This window comes from Empidonax traillii, unplaced genomic scaffold (genome assembly GCF_003031625.1).
Source record: "Empidonax traillii isolate 1590-97213 ecotype Southwest subspecies unplaced genomic scaffold, ASM303162v1 scaffold34:size3740991, whole genome shotgun sequence".
Lineage (NCBI taxonomy): Eukaryota > Metazoa > Chordata > Aves > Passeriformes > Tyrannidae > Empidonax > Empidonax traillii.
This window is the reverse complement of record NW_020955227.1, coordinates 622104-643008: the sequence shown is the minus strand read 5'-3', so window position 1 is coordinate 643008 and position 20905 is coordinate 622104. Positions and strand designations below refer to the sequence as shown.

Here is a 20905-nt window from a genome sequence, read left to right as displayed (position 1 = left end):
TATCCTGTCTGACAGGGTAGAAGAGCTCTATGTGACTTACATGAATTTTCCGTGCACCCTGTGATGCTGGAACTGTTGTCGATAGGGCTTTCCATGGCTGGGAAGAGATGTGTGCCCTGACCCTGTTAGATGCAGGCAGCCATTTGCCTGCCAGGGGCAAATTGTGCAGAGGGTGGCAAGTTGTTGGACTGTTTCTGGACTGGGAGGAAGTTGTGAAGCAGCTTCTCATTCCACCTCCTGCCTTTGCAGAGGGCTGGTCCTTCACTCTGCTCTCATCTTTTGCCTACCCAGCATTTTTTCTGTGAGGCACTTTCAAATCATTATTTTCTTTGCTCCATAAGTATGTCTGATCTTCACTGTTTCATTTTTGTTGCATTGAAGACTCTCTTCTGGCGCTCTGAGACAGTCATGACAGTCCTCAGCCTGAACTGCTTTGTGCATGTGGCATCTTTGCCTGACCTTTCAGTGCTGTGTGTGCCCTAAGTGCTGTTCAGCTCTGCTTCCAGATGCAGGGAGTCTCTGTAGGGCAGCAGAGCCAAACCAAGGGACAGAATGCTTATGCTTGAGATAATGCAAAGTTAATTGCCATTCTTCGTAGAATAACCACTTGAAACGTGATACAATCAATGCTGCTGCAAACCTTAGTGAGGAGCTCACAATTGGCTTTTGCTTGGAAGCTCAGTAATTGCTCTTTTATGGAATGTTCCCCTGTGCTCGTTGCTCGGCAGTTGACATTTTCATGATTCAGATGGTACGGCAGCAAAGGCTGCTTAACGTTACTCCTGAAAAGAGATGCTCTTAAACTAAAAAGAGTTGGATGTCTTTGCTGACATGCTAATAATACCACAGGTCATTGCTCCTGGAAGAACGTGGAGTTTTATTTTATTGTCTCTTAATCCTCTGTGATGTTGGTGTGCATGAGGCACTGCGTGTTTTGGCCGCCTTGTATTGCTGCTTTGGTAGCAGTGGCTCCATGGAAAGAGCAAAATAAAAGAGAGTGTTGGTATCACGAAGGAAATATTTTCTCCAAGGTGCTAGAGGGCTAGATAATGCAGTTATAATCTTTGCATTTATCAGAGCCTTTCTTGCTGTAACGATGTGTCAGGTTCAGATTTAAGGGTGCCTCTCTCGCTCTGCAGCGGGGAACTGGCTTTTTTAATAAACAGGTGCAATATCTGACACTGTTTTGTGCTTAGCAAGAAAAGATGGTGGAAAGTTTGACAGGTAAGTAGATGCATTTCATATTAATTGGAGCTGTTTACTGTTTGAAAGCCTTCTTCAGTACACAAAACTCCCTTCAAATATAGGTTCTTTCTGGACCTTTAGCAAGAGTTAAATGTCAAATCAAATTAACATCATGACAGTCCTCAGCTAAAGGAAGGTGGACTGGCTATGTGGGAGATGAGAAACAACCTGCAAGTGTCAGCCCATCTCTGGAGGATGCACAGGAAATGCTGTAAAATATTAATAGCTCTCTTAATTGAGTTTAGGTTGTTTTTATCTGATCTGTTCAGCTAACAGGAGTGAAACTAATATATATGCACACTAAATAAATTAGAGCTGCATTTACTGAAAAGCGCAACATCTTCTAAGGTATTTGGTTCCAGTTAGGAAGTGATGTTTGACAGGAACCTGTCCTATATAGAAGCATTGAGAACTAGCAGACTCTGGTGTTAGAGCTGATCCTTTGTGTTTGGCCACGTAGCTTGGCCCACAGTGGTGTGACGTTCTGGCTGCTCTGGTATTCACAGAATAACAACTGCCACACTCCCAGTTGGTGGTGAATCGGCCTTCTCCGCTCCACCCTCCCATCTGATCTGGGATTCAGCCTCTAATAGATGGCATGTGTTTTCCCTTGGCTGACAAGTGTGTAAGTGTGATTCCTGGCACCACAACCATTCGTGCCCAACGGCCCATCCTTTTCCCTGCAGGAGCAGCTGTACAAGATGCAGCACTGGCAGCAGCAAGTGTATCCTCCCCCATCCCATTCCCACCCTCAGAGGACGTTCTACCCGCCGCACCCCCAGATGCTTGGCTTTGATCCTCGCTGGATGATGATGCCCTCCTACATGGACCCTCGCATGGCCCAGAGTCGCACCCCCATGGATTTCTACCCCTCAGCCCTTCACCCTTCAGGTAAGGTGTTTCCAGTGTTTGTCTTGGCTGTTGAGTTGGTCCATATCTGGAAATGGCTGTGTGTCACTCATCTTAGCTCTGCCCAGACTTTGCATCCTGGCTGGCATCCCTTCCCTAAGGATGAGAAAGCTTCTTGCAGTGGGAGGTGGTGAGGAAACAGAGGAGGTTGAGAGGGAGTTCATGTGACTGTCCATCCCCTGTGTTGCAGTGGGAGACTTTCCCTATCTGCTTTGTGACCTTAGCAGGTGTGATTGGTCTTGCCCCTTGAAGGAAGGGGCAGAAGGTCCGCTGATCCTTGCCACTTGGAGGAGGAGGATCAGTTTTGGAGTTCCTATGATCATATGAAATCTTAATAGACCTCCTTCAGGAAATGTGAAGGAGAAACCCTGTAGTTTCTGAGCTATATGCTCTTAGCACCTTCCTATCTTGTTACTGATCTTCAGAGGTGTGAATGTAAACATTAGGGTGTATAAATCACTCCCTTGAGTTTGTGGTTTGTTTTCACACACCTGTTTGATTCCAAGCCAGCAATGCTGTAGAATGTCTGTGCGGGCTGGGTTCTGAGAACTGTGTCACCTTTTGTATCACTCCAGGTGCATTCCCCAGCTGTGCATTTTCCAAGTATTTCCCTTCTACCAGAGAGGTTTCCATGGCTGCAGTCACCTGCTGCCCTAGAAGGAAGGGGAAAGCTAGTGGGTTGTTTTAATTCTTCTTGTCTGTGAGATCCTAGTGCTAATGGCGTGAACTCTGTCGTGAGCAGGAATTATGAAGCCCATGATTCAGCAGGACTCCATTGGTGGGAGCAGCTGCCGGTCTGAAGATCAGAACTGTCAAGCAGGGCAGGGAGAGAGGAAAACTGCTCCCTTGGATCCTGTGCCAGTGTGGGGCCAGGACAGCTACACATCTCTGCAGAGCAAAGGATACTCCCTGTCACATCAAAAACAGGCTGACAACATGAGCATGGAGGGACTGCATGCCAGGTGAGTGTCCTCATCTCCTGTCCTCATGCATGCTGTGGTGGGAGGTGCTGCCATAAGTCATCTAAAAAGCAGGTGTAGAGTTGGCCCGAAAGATATCTCTGACCAGGCCCAGGTAGTGATCTGGTAGCACTCTTACATTGTTGACAGTGCTTTAAGACTGAGCTATTCAAAGGTTTTCTATCTGATACAGTCAAGGCTGACCAGCTTGGAGCCTGTTCAGTAGGAGAGAGCCACTTGTCACCTACATAGGAGGGTACAGAAAACAAGTAAAAAATTCTGATTCTTTTTAGTTGGTCTCCTAATTAATTAGGCATTCTAAAACAAATTCCATGTTCTCAGATCTCCGCATACGTTGGAGGCTGAATCTTCCTTCGTTTCTTAAGTTTGCTGCTTGTCTTTAAAAGATAAAGAATTGCTTTCTTTATCATGCATTGGTTGGACAAACCAGGCAGTACAGCCTGGGGCCACAGCAGATCTGCCCAGCATTCTGGGATTTATAGGCTCATGTAAAATAAACCCCACTTTATTAATTTGTTTTCATCTCTTGTGCCCAGCCTGGGCCTTGGAGATGTGCTGTGCTCTGCATTACCTGACTTCCATATGTTTGTTGTTTTCCTTCTCAGGAATGACAGTTACTCTGCTGCTGGAAGGCCAGAGAGTCTGAGCACCCAGCGAGATCTCTTTGAGGAGAGAGGGGAGGAGTATTTGAATGCTTTCGACAAGAAGGCCCAAGCAGACTTTGACAGCTGCCTGTCTTCTCAGAGGATAGGCCAGGATCTTCTGTTTCAGCATCAGGAGGCCGTGCAGGAAACCTGTCCTGCTGGCAGCCGCCATGGAAACTTGAGGTGTTCGCCCCTGGAGCCCGACTTTATCCAGGCAGAGAAGAAGCCTGAATATAACGGCTGGGATATCAGCCACCACCAGAAACCTGCGGAGACTGCAGCGGAAGTTGCTGAGGAGGTGCCCAGGGATGAGCAGACGTTCAGTGCTGACCCCTGGAAGAAAGAAGGAGCCAATACCAAACAGGCCACTGAGGAGACATCAGAGTGGGCTCCCGAGAACCGCACCACCAGCGGTCAGCACCAGGAGCAAATGGGGAGGACACGGCGATCCGGCCCCATTAAAAAACCGGTCCTGAAAGCCCTCAAGGTTGAAGAGAAGGAGAAGGAGATGGAGAAGGTTAAACTGGAGGGAGAGGACACCTCACACCCACTGAAGGAGAAGGCAGCTGTTCAGAAAGTAGAGAATGAGTCAGATGACTCTGCAGCCTTGCTGACCTCCACGCGTTATCTGCTGGATGACAAAGGTTCCTCCCAAACCAGCCTGGCACGAGAGGCTGAGAAGTCTCAAGAAGAAGAAGAAGAGGAGGAGGAGGAAGAGAAGCCGGAAAGAACCTGGGAGAACAAACTATCCAGAGAGACCGGTGATCTCCCGCCCACAAAAAGAAACAACTGGATCTTTATTGACGAGGAACAAGCCTTCGGTGGGAGAGGCCAAGGGCGTGGGCGAGGGAGAGGCTTCAGGGAATTCACTTTCAGAGGCCGAGGCACTGTTGTGAGCAGCCGAGGAGTCTACAACAACCAGCGGAGCAGCCGAGGGCGAGGGCTTCGGGAGTTCAACCAGCCAGAGGACTTCCCCAGAGGGAAGCCGAGGCGCCGGATCGCGAGCGAGACACACAGTGAAGGGTCAGAGTACGAGGAGCTCCCCAAGCGTCGCCGGCAGAGGGGCTCGGAAAACAGCAATGAAGGCTCTGTGCTGGACAGGGAGGACAGTGATTTGAAAAAGGGAGACTTCAAAGAGTCTTGGAGGTCCAACAAAATATACTCGGATGATCACAACAGCCTGGATCCTAAGATGAGGGCTCCGAGAGCGTTTGGGAGGTCGCTGCCACCAAGACTGAGCAACTCTGGCTATGGGCGAAGGGGTTTCATGGGTAAGGAGCCCACCCAGTGGCAAGGCAGGAGTGGGGGAGCAGGGTGGCAGGAGTACAGCCACACCTCTCCATCGGACACTTTTGGGAGCAGGCAGCAGTCTGACAGGGACTACATTCAGGATTCTTACAAACACACGGATTCCTTCTCCAGCCGGGTTTTTGATGAGAGTCATCTGGATGACAAAAGGCACTTTTTCCAGGAGGATTACTCAGCAGATCAGGAGAACATAGAGAACAGGCCGTTCAGGAGGCGCCGTCCCCCCCGCCAGGACAAGCCCCCACGCTTCAGGCGCCTCAGGCAGGAGAGGGAATCGGTGGGGCAGTGGAACCCCGAGGAGGGAGGCCCCAACCTGCTGCCCAGCCAGTGGCCTGGCAGACCCAAACTGAGCGCAGAGAAGAGCAGCATCTCGGGCAGGCGGTCTCCCGAGCTGTCCTACCAGAACTCCTCGGACCATGCCAACGAGGAGTGGGAGACGGCATCTGAAAGCAGTGACTTCAGCGAACGGCGGGAGAGGCGGGATGGAGTCCCAGAGAGTGAAGGCCAGCTGGAAGGTGGCCTCAGCACTGGGAGCTTGGGAGAGAAGAGGGAACTAGCAAAGAGGAGCTTCTCGAGCCAAAGGCCACTGGTGGACAGGCAGAGCCGCAAGGCTGAGCCAGCAGGGTTTGCAGAGCAGTCTGTCAGGACTGGTGTAGGGGCAGCTTCCAGATATGAGAGCCAGCAGAATGGGACCCTGATAAAGAGCAAAAGGTAAAGTTGCTTTCTGATCTGTCACCTGATATGCAGATGTTGAAGGAGTGGACATGCACACCCTGTACATTTTCTTCTTGTCAACTTATGTTCTAATGACAGAACTAAATCCTTTCCCTTCTTTCATGTGTAGGTCTCCAGAAGAAGGAGGAGGCCTTGGTAACACCAGTGGTGGAAGCAGCCACTCCATTTACAGCTTGGATAGGAGCTCCCATGCTAACTCAGAGAGTGCTGAGGGGCCAGGTAAAAAGCCAGAGAAGGAGCCTAAATCCACTGCACAAAGAGCAACTGAGAAAGGAGAGGCCTTGTCACAGTTTGAACTGAGCTATGGAAGTGAGTGTCTTCATGAATATGGTTTTTTAAAGGGGTGATGCACTGTGGGTGACCTCAAGGCTGACTGCTTCAATCCAGTGTAATTTTGAAGATCAGATTTTTTTTTCCATTGATTTGCACAAGAAAATTCTAGTTGTTGCACGAGAAAATTCTATCTAAATAGGGAAAACATAAAATTTAACACCATCTTTACCTTTTAAACCAAACTTTAGCCAGATCTGACAGCGGGTCTCTAACGTTTCTTCTACCGGAAGTTTGGTTTTAGGGAGAATATTTCTCTTTAAGAGGTTAAGTGTATTTTGGGCTTGAAATTTATGTAGTGTGAAGGAAGTTGAGAGAGCATCCAGAGTGGGGGAATTTGAGTCTGAGCTCATGGCAGGGAGGCAAGAAATGAGTCTCTCTGAAAAGAGAAATACCGCTATCGTGGTTTAGTTTTTGAAGCTGCAGTGTTGTTAACTGAACTTGTTTGCTTGTAGCATGGATCCTCTTTGGAGTGCACTCCTTAAATGATTGCTTTAAAAAGCTTTACATGCACACACAGGTGCATTATTTTTTCCCCTCTATGCTTTGTTCAGGTGCCATCATCGATAATCGGGTGTCAAGCACAGCAGAAGAGAATGAAGTAGGTTCTATGGCAGGTGAAGGCTTCATTGAGGTTCTTACTAAAAAGCAGCGACGTTTGCTGGAAGAGGAGCGCAGGAAGAAGGAACAGGCTGCTCAGGTGAGGAATGGGAGGCAGGGAAAGTTGGACCTGTTACATCGTTTGGATAGCAGGACCTCAAAAAGTGTTCGGATGAACAAAAAACCACAGTTGGCTAAAGTAGCACAGATCCTGTCTTAGGCCCCAGAAGCATATTTAGGCTCTGATGGCAGGGGCTATTGGTCTGAAGAGGAGAGTTTGTTTTCTGACTCTTCTAGGCTTCTACAGGATTGTTAATTGGGAGTTAAGGACGGTTTTCTAGAGTGGTCTTCATTCAAAGCAGCTTGGCTCACTAAGCCAGCTGCTCACTGTAGTTGGTGGGATATTGGGCAGCATGAGCAGTGAGGGATTTCTGCACTCTCACTGTGTTACTGCTATAAAAAAAATGCATGCTGCTGAAGGCAGCTTTTTTCAGGGCCTTGTTAGACTAGGAGAACCTCCCAGTCTGACACCTGGGCCTTTCCTGTCGCAGGCACCAGCTAAGGCCCGTGTCCTTCAGTCCCGCATTCCTCCTCGGTTTGCTAAGAAGCAGAACAGCCTGTGCTTGGAGCAGAGTGATGTAACAGTGTCTGGAAACAGCCTGGGCACGGAGATCTGGGAAAGCAACAGCCCAGGTAAGTTTGGGTCTGTTTGTTCCAGAGGGTTTCACAGAGCTGGGGAGTCCTCTGGGGTGTACAGAAAGGATGGGATGCATGCTTGAGAGGAGACAACCCTCTCCCGTCTGATGCTGGCAGTGGAATGGTAGGTAGCAGACATCTGGACTAGCATCTGTTCTAAGCTGTACTGTTCAGCCTCCTTTGTTGACCATATTAGTCTCCTAATTTATTTATTTTTTGTGTCACATGAAGAGTCTACTATACAGCATTTTCTAGCCAGTTGGGCTGTATCTCCTTTAACTATTTTCTTATTTTGCTTTCCTGCATTTTCTCATCTCTAGCCTTGAATAGCTAGTGCCTGCCTTGTTTCTTTCTCTCCTGTCTTTCTCCTGTTGTCATCATATTCCCTAAGAAATCTCCCTGTTCCCTACCCTCACTCTACATACTCTGTATTCTCTGCTGCATCATGTCTCAGATGTCTGGGCAACACCAGCTTTCTGAGGTGGTTAAAATACCCTTTCTCATGTCTAGAAATGGAAGGTTAGTGGTGTAGTGTACATGGTGTGCTCACGGTTGTTCCAAGCAGCTGAGCCTTGCCCTCCATTCTCTTCCAGCTCTTTCCGTTCAGTCTCCTGGCAGTGATTCCTGGAGCAAGCCTGTAAATACCTTTAATGGCACTGAGTCTGGCACCACTGAGGTAAGTGGCACCTAATGTGCCCCTCAGGTATTGTGTGGATAAAGTATTAATGCAGGTGGCTTTTATGCGTTTCATTGCTCCATCTGTGCTTAGTGACTCTCAGCTCTGCTTGTGCCATTTCAAACTGTCTCTTTGCAGTTATAATTTGAGCTTGATGCTGCTCAAATCTTGACCCCGAGGGCCGAGCACTGCTTGGTGTTATGTGTGGGTATAAATCTGGAGTAACTGTGTGGTAGAGCTATTCCAGGGTTATGCTCATCACTGGATGCAGGCTGTGGTTGAGGAGGGTGGAATCCCATAGGTCCTGTTTGTGCCTCATGCCTGTGAGCAGTGTGTAGCTGTAGCCTTAACACAGGGAGGGCAGAGGAAGGAGGTTCCTGAATGCTTCGCCTCTGGAGGCCCAGAGTTCAAATTTGCTTTGGGTCACATGTGAAATGAGTTTGGCAGTCTCAGCCTAGTCACCGTGTGTGACACTTTTCCCTTACCCTGAGGCCGTGGTCTGTTTGTTGCCTTGGTTCACTGTCTCAGGGTTCTGTAGAGCTGAAGCAGCGGCCCAGGGCTGCTGCAGGTCAGGCCCAACTCCTCTGCAGTTCACCAGGAGCGTGATTTGAAAAGGGGACATGGTCTTGCTGTTCTCTGGGATATTTTTTTCCTCCTTCGTGGAGCTGGGTCGGAGTCCGGGGCTTTAACACATCTCGTGCTTTGCATAGCAGGGATTTAAAGGCAGCCAGGGGGATAGTGGCATTGACTTGAGCGCGGAGTCTCGGGAATCCTCCGCGACCTCCTCTCAGCGCAGCTCTCCATATGGCACCCTCAAACCAGAGGAGATGAATGGGGCTGGCCTGGTGGACCCAAAGCCTGACTGCCAGAAGGAGCAAGTGCAGAAGCAATCTGATAAAAAGGTAATCTGGATTCGCAGCCAAGCCAGAGCGCAGAGTGAGAGACCTTGTGAAGTGGTTGTGTTGTTCTTGATATCATTTTTTAAGGCTTGAGATTGGGTTATTCAGTCTTTGTGTCTCAGCCTCTCTGCTTTCCTGTTAAGGATTCAGATCAAGGCTCAGGACAGAACAAGGAACACAAGCCTGGACCAATCGGCAACGAACGCTCCCTGAAAAACAGAAAGGGTTCGGAGGGAACGGAACGGCTGGAAGGGAATATTCCCCCTGTTAACGGGGTGGAAATTCACGTGGATTCTGTACTTCCTGTGCCACCCATTGAATTTGGAGTAAATCCAAAAGTGAGGATTGAATTTAATTTTATCTTCTTGGTGATTTGAGCTTGTTGAGACATGAAAGGTGGTTTGAGGCAGAAGGATTATTTAGAGGAAGCATCCAACTGTAGATTTGCTTTAGAATTTCATTGCTGACACAAACCAGGTTACTCCAGGTCTCTTGGGAAACATGTAGTATCCACTTGGAAATACTGTCCCAAGGACCAGCTGGGGTGGTAACAGAGGTGAGGGAGAAAATTATGGCAATCTAAGCCTTTGTGTGCCTCTGGGGGTTGCCTGCTGCTGAGTGCAGATAAGTGTCTTCTGTTCTCTTCTAGCAAAGCTTTGCTGGAAGACAATCTTTAGTTTGTAATGTCATGATTCAAGATAGAGTTGTTAACCAGGAGAAGTGGATGGGTGGGCCCATGGACCTAGATTTGAATTTTGTGTATTTTGCTTTTTCAGGACTCTGACTTCAGCTTGCCACCTGGTTCTGCCTCTGGCACTGCAGCTAACCCTGTCACCAAATTGCAGGATGCCTTGGCCAGTAGTGTAAGTATTTCTTTTTTGGCATTGATTCACTGGAGATACTCTTTATTTAAGCCTCAGATGCTTTCAAAGCGAGCAGACGTATTTCTGCAAATGAAAGTTAGTGGATCAAACTGATGTTTAGGTGGAAGCTGCTATAATTCAGCATAGAGGTGTGTCCTTGCACAGAACCAAACCTTCATTTATTCCGGGAGCAAAATGGATCAGAGTTGAATGTGGTACTTGACTCCTGCAGTAGCGCTGGGGATTGAATCCTTTGAGGTGTTGTTACATGAGCTGCCAGCTGAGGCTCTGTGGGCCTTGGTGGCTCATGACATCGTCCTAAGAGTTTACAGATATTCACCCTGCACAACTCTCCCCCCAGGCAGGGTTAACGCAGTCCATTCCCATCCTGAGAAGGGATCATCACCTCCAGCGCTGCATCGGCCTGAACCCCATGTCCTTCCCCACTGCAGACCTTACTCTTAAGGTGAGCCAGCTGGCATGTGGGCTTGGCCTAGGGGTGGATCTCCGTGGGCAGAGCAGGGAGGGTGGAGAGGTCTTTCCCAGAGTGTTCTGTGAAGTACTGATAAACCTTTAATTACCTCCTGTAAAAGTTCTGCATGTCTGCTGTTAGACATGAGTGCAAGGCCCTCTCTTTCAAGTCCTGGATGCTGAAGTCCTTGCCAATTGTAGAACAAGTGTAACAGAGCTTTCCTGCTATTAGGATGGCTGGTCAGTGATCATGGATGCCTGATGGTTTAAAGAGGGGGAAACAAAAAAAACAAACAAACCCCACCCAAATGTACAAACAACAGCAACAACAAAAAACCAAAACAGAACACAAAACGCTACCATCCCAAACCCAACAAGCTCAGCAAATACCAAGGGGTTTGAGTGTTTGTGAAGGATGCTTGTGCATTAGAAACTGGTATGGTACCCCTTGACCTGAGACCTGCCAGCTTTCCACTACGACTAGACAACAATTAATTGGAGCTCATAAGTCATAGGAGCAACTCTAGACTTCAGTATTGTCCTCCCCATTCGAACTGTCTGTAGTTATTGTCCTTCATTTCCATAGATGGAGTCTGCTCGTAAAGCTTGGGAAAACTCTCCTAGTTTACCAGAACAGAACTCCCCAGGAGGTGCAGGCTCAGGCATCCAGCCTCCTTCCAGTGTTGGAGCTTCCAACGGTGTCAGCTACAGCTCTTTTGGTGGAGTTTCTATGCCTCCCATGCCTGTGGCATCCGTAGCACCTTCTGCATCTATTCCAGGTACCTGCAAACTGCAGCAGCAGTGTCTGCATGGTTGGGGTGGCATCTGGGAATCATCCTCTGATTCTAGTAGATGAGAACACAGTGAGAAGAGCTTCCATGTAAAGTAACTGGCTGGGTGGTGTTAAATAGGTTCTTAACAATTCAGTCAAGACAGAAAGAGAGGAACAAGAATTCCACGAGGTGGGAGGATGGGTTAAGCTCAGTCACGTTAGATAGTGTGTATAATTAGGGAGAGCATCTGGGAAGAGGAAATGTACTTTGAATTTCTGACTCCTGGGTCCCAAAGGGCTTCTTATGTGTGCACTGTATCTCCCCTGTACCTTGAATTTACAGCCTGCCTTCTCTGATGTTCAGGTAACCATATTCCACCCCTGTACCTGGATGGCCACGTGTTTGCGAGTCAGCCCCGCCTGGTCCCTCAGACGATACCTCAGCAGCAAAGCTACCAACAGGTGAGGGAGCACGACAGCTTGCAGATGGCTTCTTGAGGAGTCTTCAGGGTGGCATTTAAGAAATTGGGAGTCATTTATCTGTCTCATAGCCCAGAGGAGCTTAGATGTGTCTCCCTTTAGGTTCCTTGAATGCTGCTTCCCGACAGGTATCAAGAGTTAGGGAAAATGAAGTGAGGGAGTTGAGGAGTTTTCCCCCTTTTGTACCAGTGCCCTTGGACTGGGTTTAACTGAGGCATCTGTGTGAGGTAAAGTGATTTTCAGTAGATTCCACAGCCAGCCAATACTGCTGAGTAATTTCACTAGTCAATAGGGTGTTGATAGTGTTGGGAGAGCCCCCTTCAAGGTCAGAGTGCAGGCAGGTGAGAGCTGGGATTGTCAGTGCCCATCCTGTGTGTGGAGCATGTTGGTTCCCTTGCGTGTCCATCAAATGCCTCCCTCAGGCATCAGCCTCTTGGTGCCTTTGCAGTGCCTTCCCTTGCAGAGTGCTGCTGTTGTGTGGAATGATGCTGGGGCTGGGTAAAGGCACAGGGTAGGTAATTGTCAGGCAGATTGACTCATGGAGAAAACCGATGGATTTTTAACAGCCTAGGAGAGTTTCTGGCTCCTCTTGTACCTCTCAGTCATACTGATTTCCTCTGCAGGCTGCTGCTGCTCAACAGATTCCCATTTCCCTCCACACATCCTTACAGGCCCAAGCTCAGCTTGGGCTGAGGGGTGGTCTGCCTGTTTCCCAGTCCCAGGAGATGTACAGCTCCATACAGCCCTTCAGGTAACTGCTTCCAGTTTTCATTTCCTTGTGGCTTGCTCTCTTGTGTTCCTGATGTCTGTGTGCATCGATCAGATATTCCACACTCACCTTTGCTTTCCCGTTAGCTGGAGTGATGTTTCCTTTCACCTGGGCAGTGTTAATAGGGGAAGAGCATAAGCATCAGAATTAGTCCTTCAGTGCCTCAAAAACCTAAACACTGAGGTTTAAAAAAAAAAAAAGGACTATTTTTTCTGCTAAGAATTTTGAAATCTTTAATTTCTGGGTTTTTTTTCCTGCTTTGCAAAACTGCTGCAAAATTCTGGTAACTTGAATCCAGAGGTGGTTGTGCAGGATATTGAAACATAAATTTTGGATACTACACAATGTCGTTCTGTTGAATATTCCTGCAACACAAGGACGTGGTTGTAAAGGCTTAAAAGTGGAAATAAAAAACCCTTGTAACTAAAATGGAAAGTGGTATCACAGCTTATTTCTAAGCTGTCAGTTTAGTAGTCTGAGAACTGATTGCAGGCCAGATTTGTTTTGGCAGGGCGCATTTGTATAGTCTCCAAAAGTTCTGCATAATGACTTGAGCGTGTTTCTCTCCTGCAGGTCTCAGGTGTATATGCACCCCAGTCTGTCTCAGCCCAGCACCATGGTCCTGACAGGAGGCACTGCTCTGAAGCCTCCATACTCTGCCTTCCCAGGCATGCAGCCCTTGGAGGTGGTGAAAACCCAGTCTGGGTCCCCCTATCAGCCCATGAACGGAAGCCAGACGCTGGTTTATGAAGGGCAGATAAACCAGGCTGGTATGGGAGCCTCCCAGATGATGGACTCTCAGCTCACCCAGGTTAGGAGCAGGGCTGGCCAGCCACCCTCTTGTCCAGGCTTTTTCACAGCCACTTGTCTCTGAGAATGGGTTGAAATTATATTTGTCCTGATTCATGTGTCTGTAAGAACTGAACTCTTTGCAAAGAGGCAGAAGATTTCCCTGAGACACTCTGTTCTGGGAACCATTGTTTCAGACGTGCAGCACCTTATTTAATGACATTCCTGCTCACACCTTGTCTGTCCCTGCTGAGATGTGATTTTGTAAGTTGGGAGTCAAACCTTTCAGGCCATGATGCACTAGTTGTCCTAAAAGTACCTCTTCTGAGAGCCAAATCCCAGTCATCTCCACGTTTAACTCGGCTTCCAGAGTAACTAGGAACTTATTTTAAAGGCTCATCCGTCTTCTCAGTTCATTTCTTATCCAAGTCTTATTTACAACTTCTGCTGATCCATTTGGCAGAATCTTAACAGGAATCTCAATGTGTGAAAAAGTTTCTCTAAAGCATGGTTCACATCAAGACGTTGAATCGTGCTGTGAGCTTAACTGTGTTTGTGGACATGTGCTGCGATTTCTGGAGAAGTTTGATACTTTTATTAAACTCAACATTTATTTTGTACAACATGTTAAGGTTTATTTTTTGTTTCAGAGGGATTTTTATGTTGTGACTGACGTAAAGAGTTAATCCTGAAAGTAACTTAGGTGAGGAAAATACAGAGAATACTGGCGAACTAAATATTTGAAGAAAGTGTCTGTCAATCACAAGCGAGTAACTTGATCTCTTTTGCCAGCCTTAGATTGATATATTTATTTATTCCAGAATATTGTCTTAGAACCTCCCAAATCCAGCAATTGTGAGAAAATCAGAGGGGACGGGAGACAGTGCTGAGCTACATTATTTTTTTGAATTACTCTTAATTACTACCATCATTGGTGTGAAGCTCACTGCAGAACAATAGAGCTGAGCTCCCCATCACTTTCTCTAGGGGTTCAATGCCCAAAGTATTTTGGTGTGAAAGTATAGGAGACTTTCTAGTTTGGGCAGCAGAGGTGCAAACAAAATGCATGACCTGAGCTGTCTGACACTGCCATCGTATCAAGGGAAGATACACCCCTGCAGTGACCATGAGGAGGACTGGGAGACTGGGGGAAGGCTCTAGGCAAGGAGGAAAGCCCTGTGTCCAAGTGCAGTTATGTTAACTTAATGGCATGTTAAAAGCCCAGCTGATAAGGGTGTTGGCAGCACTGCCAGAACATCCATTTCAGTGTGAAAGTCCTTATTTTAGTGATTTGTATTTGTTCTCTGCCAGACTGCACTGCTTGGGAACTTCCTTTTATCAGTGCTGTGCTTTCCGGGTGTTGGGAGGCAGCGTGTCAGACATGAGACTGTTACTGCCACTGAGGTAACTGCGTGTCCTTGTCACACAGCTGACAATGCCTGTGCCTGGCTCCCAGCTCCCTCTGCCCCGCTACGGCTCTGGCCAGCAGCCCCTGCTTCTGCCACAGTCCATCCAGCTTCCTCAGGGGCAAAACCTGCCTGTGGGAGCTCCCCGAAGAATCCTGCCTCCTGGATCCCAGCCTTCTGTCCTTGCTGCCAGCAGGGAGGTAAGGATGCACTCCTGGTGCTCATCGGGGCATTCAGTAACCCCTTCTGTGTTGAAGTTTTGCTCCTTGTTAAAGGGGAGAGTGGCTTGTTTGGGATCCTTAGACATCCAAGCCAAGGATTGGTGTTAAACTGAAGGAACCCTTGACCCCACATCTCCAGCCTGCAGGCCAGCAGTTTTCAGGTTTTGCTGCTGGTCACCATTCTGTTTCCAGGGAGCCACATCCTGTCTTGATCCGGTTTGGAGTCTCCAGTTTTATTACATGTTTACACAGGTTTCCCCAGAGTGCTTGAGGGGTGGTGAGCTCCAGACACAGTTGGAATACTGCCCAGATATTTCACTCTGTTGTGAAGCTTGTCCATTTGAGTAGGTATATTAATGTCATGTCTGGTTTGATGGATTCGTATCATAAGTTTGTCTATTATAGGGGAGAGAGAGCACAGCAATTAACTTCCAGGTTCTATATTTGCTTGTGCTACTGGCTTGGTGGTTTAATGCAAACAGATTATTTCACTTACAAGCCTCACTTTCTTCACCTGAAAAATATTTCTTCTATTAATGGGCACAATGGGGAGAAGGGCAAAGATTTGGCTTAAGTGTTTATATTAAGTAACAAGTGAGTTATGAATGCAAAGATGATACTCTTACTCATTTTCCTCTGTAGTCCTCCCAGATGGAAATGAAAGGGTTTCATTTCTCCGATGGTAAACAGAGTATGTCCTCTGGAGGGTCTGTACCATCACCACATACCTACAGGTGAGATGTTTACACCACTTGGGTTCTTTGCAGGGACGTGGTTTATGTATCATCCCTGTACAGTATCCACTTGGGTTTTCATATGTGGAGTGTGCTTACTGCAGTCCAAATACTTGTAGCAAAATGCGTGATCATGGCTTCTACTTTGGGTTTGGGTCAGTGTGTATCTGACTTGGCCCTTAGTGGGAAGTACTCTAAGTTACTTGTTCACTGAGTCTAAAAGACAGATTGGAATTGGTGCTTTTGCGTATTCTTGTGAAGGTGGAAAGTTTTGAGGGTCACTGAACAAATTTTTTTGGTTTTCTAGCATGGTCCTCAAGATAGGAGTGCTCATGTCTAGACATACCAGACCTTCAGGTCATGGAGGCTTTTGGGACATGCAGTTACTTCATTTTTTGTCCTACCCAAGCCTTCTGTTGCCTTTCAGAATGTGGAGCTCAGTGATCTGCACAGCACAGACCTGTGCCCTGTCTACTGCTGCTTTCTGCTGTCTTTTTTTTCTTTTCACACATGAATAAGGTTCTCATTCCATTGTAGAATTTACTCCATGAATGTTGTCGACTCTTCGATTTCCAGGCCTAGCTCTGCCAGCCCAAGCGGGAAGCCGTCGGGACCAGCAGTGAGCATGGGCTCTGTGCCAGGACACTACGTACAGCAGGTAGGGTGCTTGAGTTCTCTGTGCAACAAAAAGTATCTGCTCTCCTACACTGCCTTGAGCTGCACAGGAGAGGCAGCAAGGCCTGTATGTTGAAGCTCGATGTGGGAGCTGTTATTTTACCCGCAGGGAGAGTGGGGTAGGTGAGTGGGATCCAGGAGTAATGCTGTGTGATTTGAAAGTCAGGAGAGATTAGAGGATTACCTGCTCTACTGTGGAGTTTTTGTGGGTTATTTGCATTGCTAAACATGTGAGATACTTTAAAACTCTTAAATGTGAGGTGTTTTAGGAGCAGATTCGATGCCTTGCATGAATGGTGGTCACACTTTGCCTGTTCTGCCTGCCTAGACGTGTCTGTCCTGGCTAATGCTTTGGTTTTGTGTGTCAAAAGGCAAAGCAGCGGGTGGATGATAACAAAGCCAGTCTGGGAGCAGTGAAGCTGCAAGAAACAGCCTCCACAAGCCAGATGAAGCCGGTGCGCACAGGAGCGATCAAACCTCAGGCAGTCAAAGTGGAGGAGAGCAAGGCCTAGGAGCACCTCTGATGCCCAGCTGGTCCTGCTGCCTGAGAGGCCCTGCAGCTTAGACTGGACCCCACTGGATCTCCTGAAAATCTCACCAGATCTATCCCCCCCCCTACACTGACTGACTACAGCGACATCATTCAAGCCCCTCTCCCCCAACAAAGCAGTTTGAAACAGTGGATATGACATTGACCTGCTTGCTTTAAAACAAACCAATCATGTGACTTTTAAGTGGCTTTAGCCATTTTTTTTTTTTTTTTTAAATTTCCCCCTCCCCATGCCCCATCCACAGGTAGCTGTGATCGCTCACTTGGCAAAGCCCGTCCTTCTCCTTCCCTACTTCTGTCTCAGCAGAGTGGCAACTGGGGGAGAGGGGTTAGTTTGAGGTTTTTCATTTTAAAGGCAGCTGAGGTTTTTACAAAAAAAGCTGTATCTTTGTTTATAGCAGAACTTTTATATGTTCTCTCATTCCCCCCCCACCCCTTCTTTCTGCTTTCCTCATTCCTTTCAGAAAAGAATTCCCTTCAGCTAAAATGATGTTCTGACAAAACTCTGCTTAGTTTTGTATATGGTTCTGTGCTATGTTGAGAGTTTGAGTTTGTTTGGGTGTATTTCCCCAGATGAATTAGCCTTTGACTATTTGATTAAAAAAACAGGACAGGTATGGCATTTGTTAATTTTTCAGTATTTTTGTTTTAAGCTAGAAGCAGTGCTTGCATTAGGAGTAAATGTGTACTAAAGGCATCAGTGCGTCAATCCTGAAACTTGCACCACTTCAATGTAGTTTTGGGGTGTCTTGTACACAACAAAATGTGGCATTTTCATTTTAAGGAAAAAACCAAACAAACTACCAAATTTCTGTTTCAAGTTCATCTGGATCTAGGTGTTTGGTTTTCCATTTTTGTGGGTTTGGGATGTTTTTTAGTGACTGCCAAACACACCAAAATGTAAAGTCATAGTTTTACAAAACGTAAAATTTGTTAAGGAAAAAAAAAAAATTCTCCTCACAGCACATAGGTCAGAAGAGTTGGCTAAAGCCAACGGGGTCTGTATGGACTACTTTTTGTAGTTGTGATGCTCAAATTCTTCGTGTCTCCTGCGACTTGTCCTGTACTGTGTTCATCCCTCGGGGCTGCTCTCCTAAGCTTTGCTCTTCTCCCTTTTTCCCGAGTCTTGCTTTCCGTTCCTCCTAACTCATGGCTTTCTGTAAAATTTGCATAGAAGCACGTTGGTGAGAGAGCCCCTCTGCAAGGCAGCCGTTTTAGCACATTTGGAACCTCCTTTTTTTGTGTTGGAAATACGTGGTTACAGAGGCAGTTTGGAATCCTCCTTCTACTCCTTCCCCGGGTGAGCAGCAAAGGGTTCTTTACTCCTGATGCACATAGTGTGTGTACAGCATTGTCACCTCACCACTCCTCTCCAGTATTGGATGATCTGCAAAAGGAAGATCCCAGTGGGAGAGGTTGAGTTTTATTTCTCTGGCTGTTTGGTTTTGGTTTGTGTGTGTGTGTGTGTGTGTGTGTGTGTGTGGCGCGTGTGTACGTAGATTTTTTAGGATGGACTTAACGAGTTCCTGAAAGGGCTTGGAGTCCTTCACCTGACGGTAGTCTTAAGTAAAAAACTACTTTCAGCTAACTTGGTTTGTGTTGTTTTAGCTTTTTCTAAATGTAAAGTAGGCTGGTCACTCTGAAGTGAGGGACAGAACCATTTTTGGAGGTGATCGCTTGCTCATGGGCTGTGCATCGGCCTCTGCTGGGTGGCAGAAAGTCATTTGGTGGTGGTTCCAAAGAAGATATTTTGAACAAAGAATGTATTTGGGAAGGGATCTGAAAGGTTGTTCTTGTTTCTTCATTTGCTTCCCCCTCCCCCCACCCCACCCACCCCCCCCCTTTCTGGAAAAGATCCTTTGTAACTTTCTAAGGATGCATTTGAAGTTTTAAGCTAGGCATAAATATGATTTTTATACAGTAGCTTTAAAGAGCTTAGGAACCTAAACTAACTTAGACATAGTAATGTCCCCTCTCCACAGGTGTCCCCATTGATCATGGCAGAGAACCCGAAGGGAAAGGGATAGGATGGTACTTTAAGAAAAAAATTAAAACTCTTTTTTCTTAGGTTTTTTGGTTTTTTAATTTCAGAGCAGAGTGTGCCAGCATCTCTCTAGCATCCTCCTTAAAGTACAGGGTTTGAGATTTAGTGACAAATATTCCCCTGACCTTCAGGCATCTCCCAGACCTGCATCCTCATCTGCTAGTCCTGCTCCCAACGTTTTCCAAAGATTGCACCACCAGTAAGTCAGCCCACCCTCCTTTCTATTTTCTCCCTTGAAATATCATGAACAACAGAATTGTGTGTGGGTTTTTTTTTTATTATCCTTCTGCCCAGCTGGCCCTAGCTAATAACAGCCCAGAATCTAACTGTAATGGCTAAAGAGACTTACCTGAGCCCCCCTCTTCTCATCTCTTCCTTCCCCTGGACACACTACTTCAGCTTTACAAAGACACTAACCTCTTTCCTCCCACCTGTGTGACTTTGGAGTGGTCAGACACGTTGGGAGAAACTGGGTTACTGCTAGATCCAAGTTACTGCAGTCCCTCTGGTGTAAATGCCATCAGAACTACAATACTTCCTGTTGGAAAAGGTCCCCCCTTCTTTCTCTTTTAACCCCCTCCATTCCTTCCCCCCCAACAGAATAAAACACTAGAATTTATTTATACGTATTTGATGTTGTAGGTCTAGGTGAAAAAGTAATTGTTTCACTGCTCTATTTATATATTATGTCTGAATTATTCTGTGCAGGAAAGGCCAAGAAATGCATGTGAGCTTCATTCCATTCCTCACTTTTGCGTGACTGTCAGCTGCAGTTGGCAAGACTCTCTCTCACTTTAGTGGAGTTTTGTGTGATGGAAAGCAGTTTTAGAGCCCAAATTTCTACGGTGCAATATCCTTCTCTGGCATATATATATATTTTTGTTTGTTTGTTTAAAGCTAGTCCAAGGTTAGTGCAGTTTGTGGTGCTCTGGAGTCAAAAGGAAAAGCCTCTGCCAAGGGTGCTGGTACGCTGATACAAATCCAGCTCGGGGAGGAGGAGAGTGGAGATGCACAGAATGTGTTGATGCAGTTGAAGAGGGTCCTTCTGCTTGAAAGGTTTGGGCCCTGATTTATTCCTTTGTGAGTGGCTTTTTGACTGGAAATCAGCTACCAAATTGCAGGCTCCTTGTGCTAGGGAAGGTGCAGGGTGCACCAGGAGGCAGAGGTGGAATCCATCTTCTCAGCAACAGTGGGTGGAGCAGAAATACTCAGAGGCTGACTTTGCTGCTGCGTGTTCAGCAGACACTCTGAAGCACGTATGTGATCAGTTCTTTCACTCAGTGATTCGTGGCCAGCAGCTGCATTCAGTGCTGCTTTCCTCACCACCTCAGCTGCTGTTGGCTCTTAATTCAGTAACAAATAAATATTGAAGTTGTGGGGGTAGGCAAGGGAAAAAAAAATTATTTTTAAATGAGGAGTGGAAGCAGCACAGTCACCAGTGACACCGGTCTTGCTGTTGATGTCCCATCACTTGCTCCTGGCTGTGCCAGCTGTGCAGTGTCAGCACCTCTGGATGTGTTTGCTGCCCGTTGCCCTCCCTGTGCGTGTTGTGCTCACGCAGAGGCACTCACTCCATCAGGACCTTCCTTGCAGGAATGCTGCAAAGCTTCGAGCTGCCCTGTGGTTCCTGTGTATTTATAGATTTAAAAATGAGCTGAGCCGTTTTGCTGTGTCTCACCTGGCTCCTCCAGCCAGACCCCTGCATGCCAGGATCTCCTTCTGTTGCTTTTAGTTAACCCTCCCTGGTTAAGCACAGATTAATTCCTTGTATCACGGGTTATTTTAGACTCAGCAGCCCAGTTTACTCAGAACAAAGTTGCATTTGTGAATAAGAATCAATTTACAAGAGGTGCTTAGTTGTGGCCCGTGGGCACAACAGGCGTGTTTTGCTCAAGCAGTGGAACTGGTGAGGCAGCAGAGTCCGCCTGTTTTTTGTTGTTTATTTTAATCCAAAGACCACCAGTTTTTTCCCAGTGGCCCCAGATACTCCCTTGGGTGTAATGGCTTGTCCTGGCTACTCCAGATGTCCTTGACTGTCCCCCCAGGAATCACAGCTGCAGCAGTGAGGCGCTCACCCTTTAGCATGTCTCGAGGCGTTGTCCTTAGCTG

At 47.2% G+C, this 20905-nt stretch overlaps 1 protein-coding gene across 8 annotated transcripts in view; it reads left to right on the top strand.

The window, feature by feature from the left end:
* The window catches only part of PRRC2B (proline rich coiled-coil 2B), a 43528-nt gene extending 23342 nt beyond the window's left edge, over positions 1–20186 (top strand). For 5 of the 8 annotated variants that reach the window (XM_027911651.1, XM_027911646.1, XM_027911648.1 and 2 more), the window contains exons 14-32: positions 1932–2136; positions 2897–3116; positions 3740–5797; positions 5931–6130; positions 6706–6851; positions 7303–7444; positions 8041–8123; positions 8834–9025; positions 9166–9360; positions 9799–9885; positions 10247–10351; positions 10943–11135; positions 11493–11590; positions 12232–12359; positions 12951–13188; positions 14596–14772; positions 15436–15527; positions 16065–16185; positions 16574–20186. In XM_027911651.1, coding sequence (XP_027767452.1) covers positions 1932–2136; positions 2897–3116; positions 3740–5797; positions 5931–6130; positions 6706–6851; positions 7303–7444; positions 8041–8123; positions 8834–9025; positions 9166–9360; positions 9799–9885; positions 10247–10351; positions 10943–11135; positions 11493–11590; positions 12232–12359; positions 12951–13188; positions 14596–14772; positions 15436–15527; positions 16065–16185; positions 16574–16714 — 4821 coding nt within the window. In that variant the 3' untranslated portion in view covers positions 16715–20186. The remainder of the gene's footprint in view (positions 1–1931; positions 2137–2896; positions 3117–3739; positions 5798–5930; positions 6131–6705; positions 6852–7302; positions 7445–8040; positions 8124–8833; positions 9026–9165; positions 9361–9798; positions 9886–10246; positions 10352–10942; positions 11136–11492; positions 11591–12231; positions 12360–12950; positions 13189–14595; positions 14773–15435; positions 15528–16064; positions 16186–16573) is intronic. The other 3 variants (XM_027911653.1, XM_027911650.1, XM_027911652.1) reach the window with 3 other exon arrangements.
* The last annotated feature ends 719 nt before the right edge of the window (positions 20187–20905 follow it).